This window comes from Anastrepha ludens, chromosome 2 (genome assembly GCF_028408465.1).
Source record: "Anastrepha ludens isolate Willacy chromosome 2, idAnaLude1.1, whole genome shotgun sequence".
Taxonomy (NCBI): domain Eukaryota; kingdom Metazoa; phylum Arthropoda; class Insecta; order Diptera; family Tephritidae; genus Anastrepha; species Anastrepha ludens.
Window position 1 is genome coordinate 84,955,806 of NC_071498.1, and position 19,480 is coordinate 84,975,285.

At 37.8% G+C, this 19,480-nt stretch overlaps 1 protein-coding gene across 1 annotated transcript; it reads right to left on the reverse strand.

Moving 5' to 3' along the window:
* Nucleotides 1–4,199: 4,199 nt before the first annotated feature.
* LOC128858373 (prolyl 4-hydroxylase subunit alpha-1-like) lies at nt 4,200–12,691 on the reverse strand. Its single transcript, XM_054094586.1, has 9 exons — nt 12,433–12,691; nt 8,855–9,006; nt 8,638–8,788; nt 8,355–8,542; nt 5,447–5,583; nt 4,917–5,372; nt 4,796–4,849; nt 4,555–4,720; nt 4,200–4,477 (listed from the first exon to the last, which is right to left on the reverse strand). The coding sequence occupies exons 1-9, from the start codon at nt 12,621–12,623 to the stop codon at nt 4,416–4,418; spliced, it is 1,557 nt and encodes a 518-aa protein (XP_053950561.1). The 5' UTR covers nt 12,624–12,691; the 3' UTR covers nt 4,200–4,415.
* Between the last annotated feature and the right edge of the window lie 6,789 nt (nt 12,692–19,480).

Below are 19,480 nucleotides of genomic sequence, written 5' to 3' on the forward strand. Positions count from 1 at the left end.
ATTAAAAGGAAACACGTTGGCACAAAGCAGCAGCAGGAGAATGCAATTCACCGGAAAAATAGTACAAAAGTTGAACTGCATTTTCTAGCAAGCCAAAATCACCACAAAAACATAAAATCCAATAATTAGTATATTTCACGCTGCACTATAGCTATTTATGTACATATATAACTACCCGCTCTAGCCAAAACCAAAATTCTTACTAAAAGTCACATAAACCAAAGGAGATCAATCGACCACATAGACACGATAATAGTAAGCTTTAGCAAATTCGCTGTTAACAGCAATCGGCATGGTTGAAAAGGTTGGAGAAAGGCCATTATAGTTTAAGTGGCATAACCGCTGGAGTCTCGTTGATTGTGTGGGGCGATTACCTAACCGGTTTCTAATTTACATACGTACCATGTTTTGTAAACTGAGTGTTTTGCCGGCAGCGGCGAGCTTTCGGGTCAACGCGCCAACTGGTAAGTTCAAAACAGCACTCATATTTGTATTGGTAAAAGAGATAAATATGGCATAATATCGCATGTGTTTTTGCATTCAATTAACTTCCAAAATATTTAATTTAACTTGAAGGGATATAAAAGGTATTTCAAAACACGTGCCGAGATGTTGTTTTAAAATAAATCATGTAAAAATGTCGATTCTTACATTTTTTACTACTTTTATTCAATTATATGATCAAAACAGTACCGGGAAGGTGATGTTGACTGTTTTCTTCGATAACCAACGCGTAGTGCACCATGATAACCTTTCATCAGACAGTTAATAAAAAATAGTATTTATCCGTTTTGAAACGTTTGAGAGATGCTGTACGTCGCAAACGGCCTATAATGTGGGCAAACAATTCTTGAATTTTGCATGATGATATCGCCCCCAGCCCAAATTGTACTGGATTATTTGACCAAACACCAAGTAAATATATTACCATCGTGCAAGCACCGTATTTACCAGATTTGGTCCCGTGCGACTTCTTTTTGTTTGCCAAGTTGAAGTTTCTACTTCGTGGAAGGAGATTTTAGTGGACAGAGAAGATCAAAGACAATGCGTCGAAAGAGCCGAATTCCATCCCTTCGTCGACCTACCAGGGGTGCATGGAGGTCTGGGTTAAACGTTGGCACATGTGTGTTGCTTCAGATGGGTGATATTTTGAAGGAGATAAAATAAATTTGACTAAAATTTATGTAGCTCTGTTTTGTTTTATTTAAACATTCCCGGTACTTTCTGATCATAGGGTATATATATATAATTGGCGCATACACCCTTCTTAGTGACCGAGCTCCTTTTTCTATTTGTGGAGTACATCTTGATGTTGTTCCACAAATGGAGGGACCTGAAGTTTCAAGCCGACTCCGAACGGCAGATATTTTTTATGGAGAGCTTTTTCATGGCAGAAAAACACTCGGAGGTTTGCCATTGCCTGCCTAGAGACGACTGCTATGAAAAAAAACTTTTTCTTCATTTTGGTGTTCCACCGATATTCGAACCAACATTCTCTCTGAATTACGAATGGTAGTAATGCACCACCCCATTTGGTTACGGCCGTTATCACTTTCATCATTTAAATATCCACTATGAGTATATCTACAGGTAAAATCCGCCCAACAGTCGTTTCATGAAAGCCTAATTGATGAGAACGCTGTTATCTCGATTCTCTATACAGCATTACTGCGTTTTCCTTTGCCTGAAACTAAAAAGCATTACATCACTCTTTTACTAGATTGGGTATGAAAATCAATTTACATACATACCTTTTGCTCAAATATGAACGAGACGTTATCAATAAAACGGTCCGCGGATGACATATGGCAAAAATAAATTGTTTGTTTTTTGGTAGGACTGTTATAAGCTTACATGGTAAATTTCAGCGTGATATGTCACATAGTTTGTTTTCTGTGCTACTGTAAACAAGTCAAGCTCGAGTGTGTTCTTCGAATTCTCTTTTATGACTTTAATTGTCTCAAAATGTCTTCCACGGAACGGCAACTTGAGCTTGGGAAACAGGAAAAAGTCACATGGAGCCATATCAGGCGAATACGGTGCTTGCGGAACGATATTAACATTATCTTTGTTCAAATAATCGCGAACAAGACGTGATGTGTGAGCTGGTGCATTATCGTGATGCAAGAACCATGACTTGTAGTCCCACAATTCCTTCCTTTTAAGACGAATGCTCTCGCGCAAACGCTTTAAAACGTCTAAATAATACTCAGCGTTAACCGATCGGCCTTGCGGGAGGGGCTCCGAGTGCACCACACCTTCGTAATCGAAAAAAAACAGTCAGCATAACCTTAATTTTTGAGCGACTTTGGCGTAAGTTTTTGGGTTCATGTACGGCCCTCTTTGAACAATTTGTACCACTGGAAAACACGTGCACGCGATAGAGCAGAGACCCCATAGGTTGTCTGCAACATTTTTAAGGCGTCTGAAGCCGAAATTTTGTTGGAATAACAAAATTTCAAACAAATTCTTTGTTCAACTTGAATTTCCATCGTTAAATTCGAAGAACACACTCGAACTTGACTTGTTTACAGTAGCACAGAAAACAAACTATGTGATATATCACGCTGAAATTTGCCATGTAAAATTTAGTTTTGCCATATGTCATCCGCGGACCGTTTTATTGATAACGTCTCGTTCATATTTGAGCAGAAGGTATATAGTATAGACCGCAGCAACTGTTTGCCGGTTCATTTGCTCAGTGAAAGCAGTAACTGCTTAGCTTAGCCCACCCGCAGCTACTTGAGACCTCTAAGTAATTATCTACCAGTAACTTCGAAGCAAGCCAGATGCCTCACTCACAGGTACTCCTATTTGAGCTTTTATCAAAAAAATAAAGAGCTTTCCATTTATTAACATATATATTAATATTTAAATGTTATGCTGTAACTTGCACGCCCGAGCCAGTTTTTAAATAGTTAGAGAGCTTACCAATGCCATAACTGCAGCTTAACTATGAGAGACATATTTTCTAAGAGGAAGGAATAAGTTTGATCCTATCGCCTCTACCAATTTTGGAGACATCACTAAAGGTTATTCAATATCGTAAGCCGGTATTGAAATTAGGACAAGATGAGAACCCGGGACTTAAACTTTGCACAGCCTCTTCAGCACAGATAACGGTGGTGTATCACTTAGAACAGATGGCACTAGACACCAATGAGTAGCAGCAATTTTCACCTCACTCCGCTCGGAGTTATACCTGCACCTATTTATTATTAGAATGTTAGTACCCTGATGTATGGTTTTAAGTGTGGTACGAATCAATATCTATCCAAGAGGACCATATTACTTTTGGTTGAGTTTGTGAATTACCCATTGTTAGCATTGTCAGCGCATCCCTGCAAGAAGCCGAGAAAGATGCGATCTTGATAAAATAATACACATAGGGCTGAGTTTATACTCCGGGGTCATGTAGAGCGATAAGAAAGAAATCATTTATCTAGCAGCAAGCAAGAGCAAAGGCACACTGGTTCAGAGACAACTGCTGCTACCCCTACACGTATTGATCCCCTTCTTACCTTGAACTCCTATGCACCTCTTCGCAAGTATTTTGTAAATCCAATTAAGTCACAAAGTCTCTTGCCATCAAGTGCTACTTTGGCCGAAGTAGGCAATTGAGTAGTGAAGTCCTCTCTCGACGAACAAAAATAACACTCTACAAGGCTCTCATCATGCCCGTCCTAACGTATGGCACAGAAGCGTAGACAATAACAAAATCCGATAAAGAGTCGCTTGGAGTGTTTGAGAGAAAGATTCTGCGGGAGATTTTTGGACCTTTGTGCGTTGGCAACGGCGAATATAGTAGGCGATGGAACGAAGAAGAGCTGTAAAAGCTTTACGACGGCATAAGCATAGACATAGCGCAGTAAACGAAGATCCAGCGGCTTCGTTGTCTGGGTCATGTGGTACGAATCGATATAAACGCTCCGGCTCTGAAAGTATTCAATGCGGTACCAGCTGATGGTCGCAGAGAAAGAGGAAGACCTCCCCTGCGTTGGAAAGATGGTGAAGGTAGGACTTGGCGCCACTTGGTGTGTCCAACTGGCATCGGTTAGCACGAGAAAGAAACTACTGGCACGCTTTGTTAAATTCGGCCAAAATCACGTAAACGTTTATCACGCCAATTAAGAAGAAGAAGAATTAAGTCACATAATCTATAGCAAAGGCTTTATGCTATAGCTGAGAGTCGAGTAGCAACATTTTGTATTTATTGTAATAAAATTTTATCTCATAAACTATGGTCACAAAGTCGGAAATAAAAGTCGCATAAGATTTTGCAAACCACAGATCGACTCCGCCCGAATTTAGGCACTGATTTGCTTTTTTAAGATTCCTTTAATTAATAACTATGAGGCTGCACAATATTAAAATATAAAAAATGCAAAAAATTTTATTATTTCTTATTATAAAAACTATTCCTTGTAGCAGGGAAGCTTGAAAATTTGGTTCCTCTCGCGTATCCATTTGTTTGTGACTGTAAAGAATTAATTGCAAAAAATTTAATAAAATATTCTAAAATTATACAAACACACAATAAAAATGTTTATTTACCCCACTTAGAACCAACCAATACTGGGCAACCGGAATGCAAAGTTTTGTGGTCCCCTTCGAAACGATTATTTAGATTATACCACATTACAGCTGTGCCTTTCTTAGGGAAAATAGCAGTTTCTAAGTTTGGAAACGCCGTCGCGCCCCCCTGATCCACATCAGTCAGCTAGATTTATACAAAGGATATAATATTATTTTATGTATTGGAAAAAATTTGAGTACTATAAATGATTTTGCTTACATAAAAGAGTACAGTGGCTTTACGGTCACCTTGCATGGATACTATATCGTTCTCCTGAAAACACACATGAATTAGATAAATATCCCATTTCATAATATTTTAAGCTAAATAAGTTGTTTACCGTTGAAACATTGAAGAAATCGTAATGCGTAGAATAATGACCCCCTAGTCCATAGTTCATAACTTGTAGCATTTCCGAACCTACCAAATCTAGCCCAGTCATGTCTTCAATGCGTTTATTAACGCGTTTGGTAACTGCGTTCGTATGATCATAGAACCAGGCAAACTTTGAGGTGCGCCCAGCAACAGCTTCACTGCGTTTACGGGCATGATTGTATACTGTCGCACGTTGCAAGTGAGGTCGCGCCATATCCTGAAGCGTGGTGATTTCCACATCGCTCATAATATCATGAAATACGACCATATATGGATCGAGACTTATAACTTCCATTTTAAGGGGAGCCAATTTAAGGAATGCGGTTGTTGTTGTATTGTAGATGCAGTAGAATTTAGAGCTGCGACTCGAAAAATCACCACGACAGCAACGTTGATACACAGTTGGCTCCGTTTTCGGATGCTGAGGAAGGTAGGTAGGGGTTTTATAGAATTAAACTACAGTTACTTAATATGAGTGAATCGCTTCTGACTCACCCTTACTGGTTGTGGATTGTATGTTTTAATGTGCAACTCCAGATCGGCTTTTTTCTTAATTATAAGCGAATTTTTCGGCACATCGGAAGGTAAGACCAGTATAGCGTTCATCACTAATAGAGAGTCTTGATGGCGACCTGAAATGGCGAGTATGTGTTTGCTAATGTATCAGGAAATCAAAGTAAATATTACAAAGGATGTGCAAGTATCATACAAGGAGATAAGTGCATATATTTTTCCCATAGAAAAAAAATTGTGTGTTGCTCGTGCAGTGTTCTTGTTTCGCAGCTGTCGCGTGTGACAACGTACAGAATTATGCAAGTCCACTATGAAAATGATGAAAGTCTTGCAACGATGATTCGAAAATTATATTATATCGCACCTGCGTAATTTGAGTTTGCCATCACGATCATGCAATTTGATGCTGTTGAATTTCTTTTTCAGGCGCTTTGTGTTTTTAAGAAAATATTGAAGTCAATAACCTGAGAACAATTTCTCAACTAAACGTCGACATATATTCGAAGCGCAATTAGTGAAATTGCAAAGGCAAATATATATACCATTCGGGAAGCGCAGATTCGAAACCCCGGGCATGAAGTACCAATTGATAACAAAATTGTCTCTAATAGCGGTAGACCCTCGGCAAGCAATGGCAAACTTCCGAATGTATTTCTGCCATGAAAAAAGTCCTCATAAAAACAAATATCTGCCATTTGGACTCGGCTTAAAACTGTAGGTCCTTCCATTTGTGTAAAAAAATCAAATAGAAGGAGGAGCTAAATATATACATTTATAAATATATAATATATATATATAAATATATCTATATTAATATATATCTACTTCACTAATTACATAGTAAAATTGAGCGACACAAGGTTACCACCGTCGGCCAGAGGTTTTATTCGGAGCATCACAGTAAAGCGAGAATACACAGTAAAGCGAAATACTTGCATAACACAGCCTTACAAAATGTATTTATTCGCTTCTTTTTTATTTATTTAGCTACGACTAAGCTGAACTTCTAAAAATGGATACTCGGAGGCTTTGTGGTCGTTGATTACAAATCCGGTGTTGAACTAATGTCATCTAACTAAGTACTCCGAAATGTTTGCCCGAGTCCCCATTACCGTCAATTTGAATTAGTAATAGCGATCCCGAAAATCTTAGAGTATCCATTTTTATGGCCTTAGTCTAACTGTAGTTTAATAATTTGGAATTAGTTCGGAATTCGTTAGTAATTAATTTAAAGACTAGCATCTGTTCTCCTAACTGGCGCGATGTCAACCACACCATCGAAAGCATTATATGCGACATTAAACTTGCTGCCGGTAGATCTGCAAGCAAAATATATCGCGCGTAATGCGGCAATAAGGCTGAACACTCTAAGCAAGTGGTTAAATGGCTGAGTCATTTCGCTTAAGGATAATACGGGTTCCTGGCCATCGCCACATTGAAGGCCGATGAACTAGCGAGACTCGGCACCAAGTTGACCGATGAGTACATAGGCAATGAAGAAATCGTTAGGAAAGCAAAGGAAAGGCGGCATATTGAAGCCACCTGCAAAATTACCCGTCAACTGGGGCCGACTCTCAATGCTACACGCACAGAATCTTTGCTTAGCCAAAACAAGCACAGCCTTAGCACACTAATTTCAATCATAACGGGACATTGTCTAATAGGTAGGATGGGTGCGCAAGCACATGACTTCTGTAGAAGTTGCCTTGATGAGGAAGAGGAAGAGACAGTCTTGCACCTTCTGTGGCATTGTCCTGCTCTATCCAAACGGAGATTAGCCATTCTAGGCGGACAATTTTTTAATGAATTGGATGCTCTCAGTTCTGCAGAAATACGAGGTATTCTAAAATTTTTGAAAAGCACACAGTGGTTTTAGAAGAAATAGGGAAATAGAGAAAGCTCCCCACTCGGCATTACAATGGGCTTTGAGCCTGAGTGTGTCCCACAGGACAACCGCTTCAACTTAACATAGTAATTCATGGAGTTTATGGGTTTTACCCCCGATTTTCTCAAAACCCTGACGTGAGGGGTTTCGAACACGTATTCTGCGCACATCAGAAGTCAGTCTCATATCACAAACAAAAAAAACACACATGTGGACTTGTGCAATATAAGGGGAGTGTGTTTGGCGCCTACCGACGTAGGTCAAAGAAAAAAAGCGTTCGCAAGGAGACCATAACTCATTCAACCATTCTAAAACTCTGCTAGGGAAGGCTGGTTACCAGAGAGGGCTATAAAATTAACAGTATTACCTTAATAATAACTTTATAATAATAATAACAATAATACTTATAAGTCTAAAGACGCAAAACTTTCAAAAAAGGCGGTCTTAATGAGCTTTCTTTGCTTGCCCGCGGGCGTCCGAAATTGCCTTTGTGTTTCTCTTCGGGGTCCTCAGGCTGTTGAGAGTCACTTTGAGAGACTAATTTGTGTTTTTCATTTGCCGAAAGTCGGCAACAAAAGAAATCCAGGCGAGTTTTTGAAAACTGACAAATTGAATTGTCCACTGTTTTGTGTAAGAAGAAGAGGAATGGAAAACAATAACAAAGAATAACATATAACTTTAACGTTTTGTTTCGGACAAGACGGTGTACAAAATATAGTTTCAAGGTAACGGCCATCTCGTACCGCTATTCCGCGCTTAGTGAATTTGACAGAATCGCAGTGTATGTCTCGTCACAGTTGTGTAATTTGTTCGTGGGTCTTTATGTAACTTCTTCTTCTTCTTACATTCTTGTGAGCGCAATCTTGCATTCTTGGCAAGAAATAATATTTTTTGTGTACCACTGCTTCTAGGCTGTTTACGCTCTATTAAGAGTGCTTTTCTTTTTACGCTCATTTGCCCGAAAATGAAAACAAAACAGACGTGTTATGTACTAAGCGCACTTACCTTGCCTCAAAAGCGTTTCGGCATAGAGCTCCATGATAGTTGACTGACTTAAGGTATGTAGTCGTGTCATTACATCTTCCTCATATAATTGTAATGCTGTATATAGCCAATAGCCAGCGTTTATAAAATCGTTTTGGTTGAATAGCTCAGAACCCAAAGCAAAGCAATCGAGGGAAGATAGTTTCGTACTATAAAAAAAAAATCAATATCGATTAACAATCCGATGTTATAAAGTCAATTAATTTTCATCAAACCATTTCCCTTTATTTTCATTGATACGCACTCATATTTTTTGCCATTAATCACTCCCTTTGCTAGGTCTGCTGCTTTGAGATCATAGGTGTCCTGCAACCGACTTATAGCATTCACCGCTTCATTAAAGTCATCAGTTTTAGGCAAATGAATCCAATGATCTTGTAACACTTTGATTTGCTCTATGGAAAATTATTGCAATAATATATATGCTGGTTTTTAAACAAAAAAACATAGAAGATATTTACCTTCACCCGCACTTCGTTTCATAAAAATATCCAAATATACCCAATCCATTTGTGATCGGCGCACCAAAGAAAATATATTTGTTGGTATGGATAAATAATATTCCGAATTTCGTTGTGCTTTTTCATTTTCTTCACGGAGGATGGTAGCCACTCTATAGACAAGGAAGTTATAACATTAGAGTGGATCCCTAGGAGTTAATGAACAAAACTTTTGATGCCTGCATCAATATAATTATTTAATATATAAAATAATATTAATAATAAATATTATTTAAAAAGCGCTACCTTCCGCTAACTATTTGATAATCAATTATTAACTAGAAACCTGGTCGTGCGATAAGAAAATTCTACTAAAAGTTAACAACAGATACAAAAAGTTAATTAAAAGCAAGGGAGAAGTTATCAGTATAGCTTAGGTAGAGTGGAAGACGCTTTTGAAGAGGAGAATGCGGAGGAGGAATTGTCATTTGTTTTGTTTCGATGCTTGTGAACATACACACTGACATATTAATGGCAAGACTACAAAAAGTTGTTGAGTCACAACTAGTCATCACGTGCGACACAGTTCAAAGTCAGTAATAATTATCAAAATTACCGCCTCCGAATATTTTCAATATATTTAGAGTATCAGGCAGAGCGCCAAAATAGGTTGATATGGTACCAACATGACTACACAGCGTTTAATAACTGTAGCACAGGGACTTATTGACAAGTTTTGACAATTTATTTAATGGCAATTTAGATTTTATAATTCCTTTTTTGAAAACATAGTTCGTTCTCTTACCCAAACCATATAAATCCATGTTTCAAGCTTATTGCAAATATGAGAAAAAATGCAAGAAATTTTCATACAACTACACATTTTTATTCAACATTTTTAGATAATGCAGTTTTATAGCCCATTGATTTCAGAAATTGGAATGCAAGTTGATTTTTAAATTATTTCTAGATTTGCTGATGGTGTTTGGTTTTTTCTGCTACAAAGAAAAAAGATTTTGAGCAGGATTGGGCGTAGTGCACTAAATAATTAATGCAATAAGCGGATAGTTAATAGGACTATGAATAAGTTCGTGCGGTTTTTTTCGAAATTTGAAACTTTATTGACGTAAAATGGTTACAAATTTAATATTCAAAATATTGTCCATCGCTTACTACTACTTTTTCCCATCTTTCTGGCAATTCACGGATTCCCTTTGTGAAAAATTCGATCGGTTTTGCCGCAATCCACGAATCGATCCATTTTTTGACTTCATCGTAATTACGGAAGTGCTGGTCAGCCAGGCCATGTTGGATCGATCGGAAGAGATAGTAATCGGATGGCGCAAGGTCTGGACTATACAGCGGGTGGGGTAGGACATCCCATTTGAGCGTTTCTAAGTATGTTTTGACCACTTGTGCAACATGTGGCCGAGCATTGTCATGTTGCAAAATAACTTTGTCGTGTCTATCGGCGTATTGCGGCCGTTTTTCTCGCAGTGCTCGGCTCAAACGCATCAATTGTCGTCGGTAGACATCCCCCGTAATCGTTTCATTCGGTTTCAGTAGCTCATAATACACAACACCCAGCTGGTCCCACCAGATACACAGCATAACCTTCAGGCCATGAATATTCTGCGCCGACGTCGATGTTGAAGCATGGCCAGGGTATCCATACGTTGCCCGACGTTTTGGATTGTCGTAATGGACCCACTTTTCATCGCCAGTCACAATTCGATGCAAAAAACCCTTTCTTTTGTGCCGTTGAAGCAGTTGTTCGCATGCCATAAAACGGCGTTCAACGTCTCTTGGCTTCAATTCATACGGCACCCAATGGCCTACCTTTCGGATCATTCCCATGGCTTTTAAACGTTTGGAAATGGTTGATTGATCAACTCCCAAAGTTTTTGCAACCTCTTCTTGCGTTTGAGCCGGATCTTGATCGAGCAATTCCTCCAATTCGGTATCCATGAACTTTGGCGGCGCACCCTCGCGTTCTTCGTCTTCCAAGCCAAAATCACCACTTTTAAAGCGTGCAAACCACTTCTGGCACGTTCGCTCAGATAGAGCATGCTCACCATAAACTTCCACCAAGATACGATGACTTTCGGCTGCTTTTTTCTTCATATTAAAATAATGAAGAAGAATTCCCCGCAAAAACACATTATTTGGCACGAAATTCGACATTTTCAAGTGTGGTAAAAATATTGTTGTTTACGCTTCAAATAAAAAACTTATACTGACGTTTGTGCCTTACGACAGTAGCTCTCCAATGAATGTTTGGAAATGTGGATCGATGGAATAATAATCAAGTTACGCCATCTGTTGTAAAACCGCACGAACTTATAAATAGACCTATTAAACCACTGAAAAACTGAAGGCTTAGTGATAATGAAACCCCTATTCTAAATACCAGCAAAAAACTAGTGGCAGTGCGAAATGCCCAAGCCTGATTTTCAGCATTCCCGATTTTTGCGGCAATTACAAATTTCACTTTATTATAACAAACTTAATTTCTTAAATTCTATCTAAATTTGCTGAAAATCTGTTGATTTATTTTGTTTTTTAATTTGCACTAAGTTTGACACTTAGATTTTTTTGGGCTATTGAACTGCATTTTCCAAGAAAAATTATTCAAATTAAATTAGAAACAAATAAATTGTCAAAACATGTGAAGAAGCGCCTGCACTATAGTTATTTAATGCGAAGCATATTTTTAAAATTTAAAGTGTTTTAAGCACTTAAAAAAGTTTTAAAGGGCATATTTGCATGTTTATTTGCTTTTACGCCTCCAAAGGCATTGCCCACAAAGACTTCATTTCACTGAAACAATTGTTAATGCACCAGCCTATCTTGATGTTGCGAAACGTTTGGTAGTTGTACAAAGTGGCGCAAAATTAATCATTCAGAATATCTATATTTTTTGACACTTGTAAAGTGGACAGCTGCAGTATACCAGCAGACAAGCAATGGAGCGCGTAACGATTAGAATAAAGGTTTCCAGCACTCGAAATAATTTTTTTGGTTTTTTGTATTTAATAAATATGTAAGTAATTCAAAAACAAAATTGGTTCATTAATTTTGCGCCACCTATTATGTAACTCATGCAGAAGAAAGCAATCGTTTTTTGCACAATAATGAGCCATCGCATCGATTGACACTTTTGACCTATGGTTTTACTAAACGTCACATTTGAACAATCATCCATTTGCATGATTTAGCAGCGTGCGAATTTACATTTTCGAATTAATTAAATTTTCCAAGGAAGGATATTCAGCACTATTACATAGAAAAATACGATTTCGACATGCTTTTAACGCAGAATAATTTTTTTTATATTAACATTTTTTTTATTTCTATGAGTCGATTTTTGACCCTTGCAAGCGACTCTTTATCGAAAGTTGTGGAAGTTAATTTCTCACTTCATTGGTTTTGGGAAAGTCTTTGCAGTTGGTGCTATCTATGTTTACATTATTTATTTCCACCGCAGTTTGCATTTGAATCGACAAAAAATTGTATTCACTTTGTAAAGAAAACGATAAAAACCCAATTAATTGCAATTAAAAATAATTTCAACACAAAGACTCGACTCAATATTCCACCTGCGTATGACAAGTAGCTTTTTCTCTAACGCGTTAGCGTAGTCATCCAAATTTTGTATAAGCAAATATTCTGTTGCTAGCAATTGTTCCAGGCCGGCAACAGATGTCGTAAGACTGCCTACATCCGCAGCATTTTGCGTCGCACCAAAACCGAAACCGAATATCAAAAACAATAAACCGTAAGTGCACATGTCTCCGATGCGCAGCCAATGGTTTTTGAAATGAAAGCGATAGTTTGACCCAACACCCAGAAGAGTTATTAAATACTACAGGCGTTCAACTCGAAGTGGTAGCAGATCGAATTCTAACAGAACGTATCAAAGTATGTTTAGTTGCGCGATGGTACCAACTTTTTTTTCTCTTATTTGCTTGTTTGTGCTTATTTGCTTATTTTGTTTTGTTTATCATTATGTTTGACAAATAAAAGCAATTAAAGTTGAACCAAATCACGTTGGTGGTTCAAATCGCTGCTAGGTGGGCAACATCGCACTGCACCAAGTTGATTTCCATGAGTAGTTATCAGGTGCGCTTCTGCTATTTGTGCAGACGTATGTAGGTGCAAGCTGGTGTACGATTACATAGTGTTTTTGATAAATTAACACATTTATGGTTACAATAAAACAAAATTAAATACTGGTACTCTTACTGGTTGTTAATCTTTGGTACTTTTTAATAGGTTAATTTCACGCACATTTCCCACCTGAAACGGCCCTGCTTTTTTATCGTTTTAATTTATCTCATTTATCAGGTCGAAGCAAAAATGAATAGCGTACAACTCTTTTCAATTTGTTCGCTTATCAGCTGCGTTTTGAGCCACTTATTTATTGTTGCCACTCTAAAGATACGATGCTACGCCGGTGCGTGTAAAAATGCACATTGATTAGAGCTGGGTGATTTACTCGCACGGCGGATGAATGCGTGCGTATCCAATTTGATAACTTTTATTGCCAAGTTATTTGCTTTGAAGAATGTGCAGATTTTTAAATGGCATTAGTTGATAGAATGCAGTAATCAGCAAGAAAATACTTAAAACTCAGCTGGGGAGAGTTGATGTGAGTGTCAAGCTTGTAAGGATCTGAAGATTGTCTTCGTCGAGACAGTCTTCTCGAGAAGACGTATCTCCTCCCTCACATATGTTCGAAATCATTCAACTGTAGTTGGCGACTCATTTCACTGCATTTCTCCACAGCTTCGCCGCAACCCTCATCGCCCTGCAAGTTAAGCTAAGTTGCTTAGGGGGCGTCCATAAATTACGTGAGGTGTTTTTTTCAATTTTCTGAACCTCCCTCCCCCCCTGGTGAGATGTCGTGAGATTTTATTCAACCCCCTCCCCCATCCCCCAATCTCACGTGAGATTTTTCAAAATGTGGGTTTCTTATGTAAACGCGTTGGATTGTTATTGTAAAAAGAAAAAAAATTTGCTTCGTGCTTTTATTTACGACTAGTTAAGACTAGTAATCAATATTGCTGAGAGTTATAAGTGTAATAAAAATTTAACAATAGAAGACTTAAATCGTAACTACTGCGATTAAAAAAAGAATATCTACTCTAATTCAGTTCATGGAGAATCATGCGCGGTTTCAAGAGAGACTATTGGGACCAACATGTCCATATGGTTTTCAGTAAAATCATGTCCTCCTTCAACTTCGTTCTAATCTAGCCACTCTAAGCCGTTGACGCTTGCGCACAGTAACTCATTAGCTCGTCTTGTGACAATCCGTGAGGGTCGCACTTTGCGGAACATACGCGCTTGCTTAGCTGGTGCAATGTGAGCTGCTCTCCTGTGCTCTGCAGCTCTTGTGATAGATGCGAAGTAAATACCGCATGTACTGCAGCATATTTTCTCTAAATCATCACGTATACTTGGGCAATAGAGATCAATAGGCGTGCTGATGAAGGCATTCAGCGGTTGAATCGGTACGCGTATTAGAAATGGAGCAAATGATTTTCCGTCATGTTCTTTAAAGTCCGGAATTGTCAAACGTCAACCTGAGTGATAGGGCGTTCGGCTCATAGTGGCGCGAAAACAACCGACGGGCTACACTGTACCGCAAATTCAGATTAAATTGAGCTATTTGGTATAAAACAAATATGGTGGTTTGACAGTAGTAATGTATAACGTCGAAGTATGAATGAAATTATTTTCTTTCGAACGAATTAGTGAATGATCTTAATCATACTACGATTACGCTTGAGATTAAATCTTAAGCATGTACAATTTTTTTGTTTCAATCAGAAAAAAAATTGCGTGATATTTGCCGAGACCCCCCCTCCCTCCAACGTAAGATTAGATGAGATTTGACTCGACCCCCTCCCCCCCTAAAACATCTCACGTAATTTATGGACGCCCCCTTAAGCATAATGGGAAGAGAGAAGTGAGAAAATTAACGACGGTTCTTTGAGATTGAAGTATCTCGATATTAAACTGTTATTGCCTTGCCTGATCCTCGTTTTTTATTGAAAATAACGCATGTGTACATAAGCTGAAAGTAGGGAGCGAACTGCGTCAAGGTTAACACACTCTAAGAGTACCTTCTGCCTACCATTTCATGCTTTAATCAATGACTTTGTGGATGCGTCTATGATTTTGTTTGATTTGAAGATCGATCAGCCGTCTCGCCCCTGTTTAAAGCTTGCAAGTAAAAGTTAAGCAACGTGCACAGGCAGTTGCGAGCACAAAAAACTATTTTTTGATTAAAACGGCGACCGTATCTCCTATAAGGCTTTTTCATAATTTGCTTTGAAATTGTTATTTTCTAGGTTTTTTGAGAACAGTTTTAAAAAATAAATTATTATTTAACTCATAAAATAAAATTCAGCCTGACGTGTTATTTTAAGGCATATATTATTTTTGTTGGTTTCGTAATAATTTTTTTTCTTTCAGGACAGAAATCATTTGCACCAAATTTGAGTAATTTTGCTTCGTTTTTAAGGGGACAGATACCTGTAAAATTTCGAAAAAAAAAATTTTTTTCATTAAATGTTAATACTCTATACGACTCTATTCTTTGCCTTCTAGCGCTCGAAAAGTTATTAACCGATCTCCCTGAAATTTTGCACACATCTTTTTTATGATATTACTTTCTATGGGAATTAACAATTCGAAAATTTTTTGAAAAAATCATTTTTACGAAGCAAAAATAGTAGGAAATTCGCCCCGAAACTCCTTTTTTTTGGAGTATTTTATTCCGCGAATTTCTTTTCTTTTTTTGTTTAATTCATATAGAAATTATAAAATTAATAAACAAAAAAATGTTTGGTTGTTTGTATTCAGGTCACTAACGCCGATGCTACAATGCCCGCCGATTGAGAAGCCCCGCTGCGACCTTTCTGGAAGAATTGAGTATACATCCGCCATTTTAAATGATTAAAAAAAAATGTATATTATTTTAATATATAAATAAACTGTATGCCAATTTTGGGAAAAAAAATTGACTTCTTCATTTTAAATAATTTAAATGAAAATCAGGGAAAATATGGCCGTTTACAGGTATCTGTCCCCTTAACATAGTAGTCACATTATTTCATTTTTTTTAATTACCGTTATTTGGGACGTGGGCGTGGCATTAACAGATTTCACCCATTTATAGCATAAATTTGCTTTTTATTAAAGTAAGTGCCCTTGCTAAATTTCCTAAAAATATTTAAACTTTTTCTCGAGTTATGGCTTATAACATTCAATGAAGCTCATTAAAATAGGAAGTGTAAAGACGCAAAATCATCATTACTGGTCACTTTAACGGTTGAATCCACTATTAAAACTCCAACAGCCACTTCACAATCCCAAAGTGTGTGCAATTTGGTGTGCAATATCAAGAGTAAGCAATTTTTGTGGACAATCTCTCTTATCAGCGCATGCTGAACGATTATTTTCTGCCAATAAAGAGAGAGCATCCTTCTTTCGGTACGCACATATGGTTTCACGTCGTTTCTAGCCACATCGTTTACGGCCAGAAATATCATGGTGATACTGCATGATTTTTTCCCTTATCAGTTTGCCGTTTCGGTGACATATCCTGGCTCCCTATGGAGCAATGGGAGTACCTCAAAAATAAAATCTATGAAACTAACATAGCGACCATTTCAGCACTAAAAATACTGAAATAAACTTTTATCATGCTTCTTTTCTAATTTAACTTTTAATTCCTGCCACCGAACACCCAGGCCCCTATTATGAGTTACATTCGATCTTCGATATTCGCTGGTTGTCGAAGATCGAAAATCGAATGTCAATTTGGTATTATGAGCGGTGCAACCCTATCGAAATTTTCGTTGTTTGCCGAATTTAGAGTCGAATGCAATTTTGCTTTCGATCGTGTAGCGTATTGTGGGAAAACTTGTTAAAGTGTAAGTTGTTTGCGATTATTTATGGTTTTATAGTAACCAAATAATAAATATATACTAATTTTGTTAATTTTATGCAGGTCGAAAGTCGTAAGTACCAAACAACAATTAGAAAGGCGAATCCACAATTCGCAGAAGGGATTTGCACCAAAGTTCAAGCAGCAAAAAAATGGGAGGAATTTACAACGGAGCTGAATTGCTTGGGACCACCAGTGAGAACGGCAGCAAAATGGATTAAACTTAATAATGGTTTTTATTTGTGATGTTTATAGAAACACATTTTTATTTTCCCTTGGTAGGTATGGGCTGAAATACGTAGAGGAACTGAAATACATATTTTTTTCGAATGACGAATAATTGAATAAAGAAAATTTATAACAAAAATAAAACAGAAACTGTGGCGTAAAGGTTTCTATTTAATACTTTTTAGATTTTTTTTCTATAATATTCTCAAAATTTCATTTCTTATGTTTTCTACTTCTCCGTTATTTGACTCCACTTCAATATCTTCAGCATCATCGTACACAGTGGGTTGAGCAAGTCCTAGCATACCTTCATTACCAATATTCAATTGGTACGATCCCTGAGCACAAAATCGCAGAACTGTGGCTAGCTTTAACATATTGGGAATGGATTTGGCTCGGGTGCACTGCTGCAACTGGTTTTCTGTACTGGACAGTAGGTTCATAAACGCCTCTTTAGATATCTAAAGTTCTATAAAAATCTGTAAGGAAATTTCTGTAATATTAAGTACGTCAATACATTTTGAAAATTCTAAACTTACTCAGTGGAAGCCATTTCTAGGGAGCTGGATGCGCCCCTCAACTGTTTTCTACTTCTAGCTATGTAGTTCACTAATCTTTCAACGTCCGATGAATCGTCGAACCACAACTCCGTTGTACTCATTTTCACAAAAAATATATTACTTTTTTTAACTTTTAAAAATGTTGTTAACAAAGAATTTCAACACAATCGGTTTTTCTTTTATTTTGATTTGCTGTATCAGCTGTGAAAAATTATCTATTGTAAATGCGTCGAGCGATCGAAATTCACAATAGTCCTATTCTTCAACGAATGAGCACCATAATACCAAATGAAAATTCGTTCGATCAGCACTTTCGACTACAGTCGAAGATCGAATGTTGCTCATAATAAGAGCCCCAGTATAAGGGTAGACATACGCGCTACCAAGGGCTAGTGCGCCAATGCGCCATCATCCGCAACCTCGCTCGCATATGGGTATTTTTGCATCTTTTAGTAGAAATATAAAAAAATAACATAGAAAACAGATATATAACGGCTTTAAATACATGCACATAATACAAAAACCTAAGTCCTGAGATTGGTCTCGTGATTCCCGTATTGTAAAAAGGGCCTCCCGTAAGTCCCGGAATCGTAAGCATCGAAAAAATAGGCATTCCTAATACATATACTTATATGTACAGGGTGGCTGATGAAAGCCGCTACCAAAAATACAATAAATTGAATAACTTTTTTTCTTTTTAAGTTATCTGTTCCATTTTTGTTTTAATTTGCAGATTGATCTTTAAAATTTATTAAAATGGATAACTGGGACACGCAAACAAGAATTTGGATAGTCCGCCGCTATCACGCACTGGAGTCCGTAGTTTTGGTACAGAGAGAGTACAGGCGGATGTTTGGCGGCGATCCCCCGAGCAGATGGACCATAATGAGACTGGTGAATAATTTTGCTGAGCAAGGAACAGTCGCAAGAAGGCCTTATCATCGAAACCCACCAGTTCGGACGGAGGAAACGATCGCTGCTGTAGCTGCAGCTATACAAAGCAATCCAAGGGTTTCAACAAGAAGCTTATCTGCTCAACTTGGTGTCAGCCGACAGTCTTTGCAAACAATAATGCACAAAGATTTAGACTTATTTCCCTACAAAATTCAAATGGTTAAAAACTGAATGCAGCAGACTTGCCGATTCGCTTGGAATTTTGCCAGAAGATCCTGCAAATGGTGGAAGAAGACCAAAACATGTTAAACTGCCTTTTCATGTCTGATGAGGCCCATTTCGATTTAAACGGCAATGTGAACAAACAAAATTGTCGAATATGGAGTACTTCTAACCCACAGATACTCCACGAGACGGAATTGCATCCTCTTCGCGTGACAGTGTGGTGTGCGGTTTCTTCACGCTGCATTGTCGGGCCTTATTTTTTTGAAGAAAATGGTCACACCGTTACGGTTACTGGAGACCGTTATTTGAAAATGCTGAAAGAATTTTTCTATCCAGAACTACGCCGAAAGAGAATTCCTTTCAACTCTGTGTGGTTTCAACAAGATGGGGCAACGTCTCACATAGCCCAGACTGTTATGACAGAGTTGCGACGAAAAGTTATTTGAGTTTCTTAATGTAGCAAAATTCATCAGCCACCCTGTATATATACTTATACATAGTTGCTTACATCCTTTGTAGAGTGATTAGCCAAATTCCTCATCGAATTCGTAGTGTGCGTCTTGGTGTTGTTCCATAACTCAAGGGGCTTACAAAAAGGTAGGAAAAACTATTCACTCATTTCTTTTTTTAATTTTGGAGCAGATCCTTTCATTCTGGTGCGTATCACACCATGATGGAAATCTTTATTTCAACCTTCACCCGGTGCATTGCTTGTCTCTCTAGTTCACAAGTGTGAAATATGATGGCCTATCACGCGATATGCAAAACTAAAAATCTTCC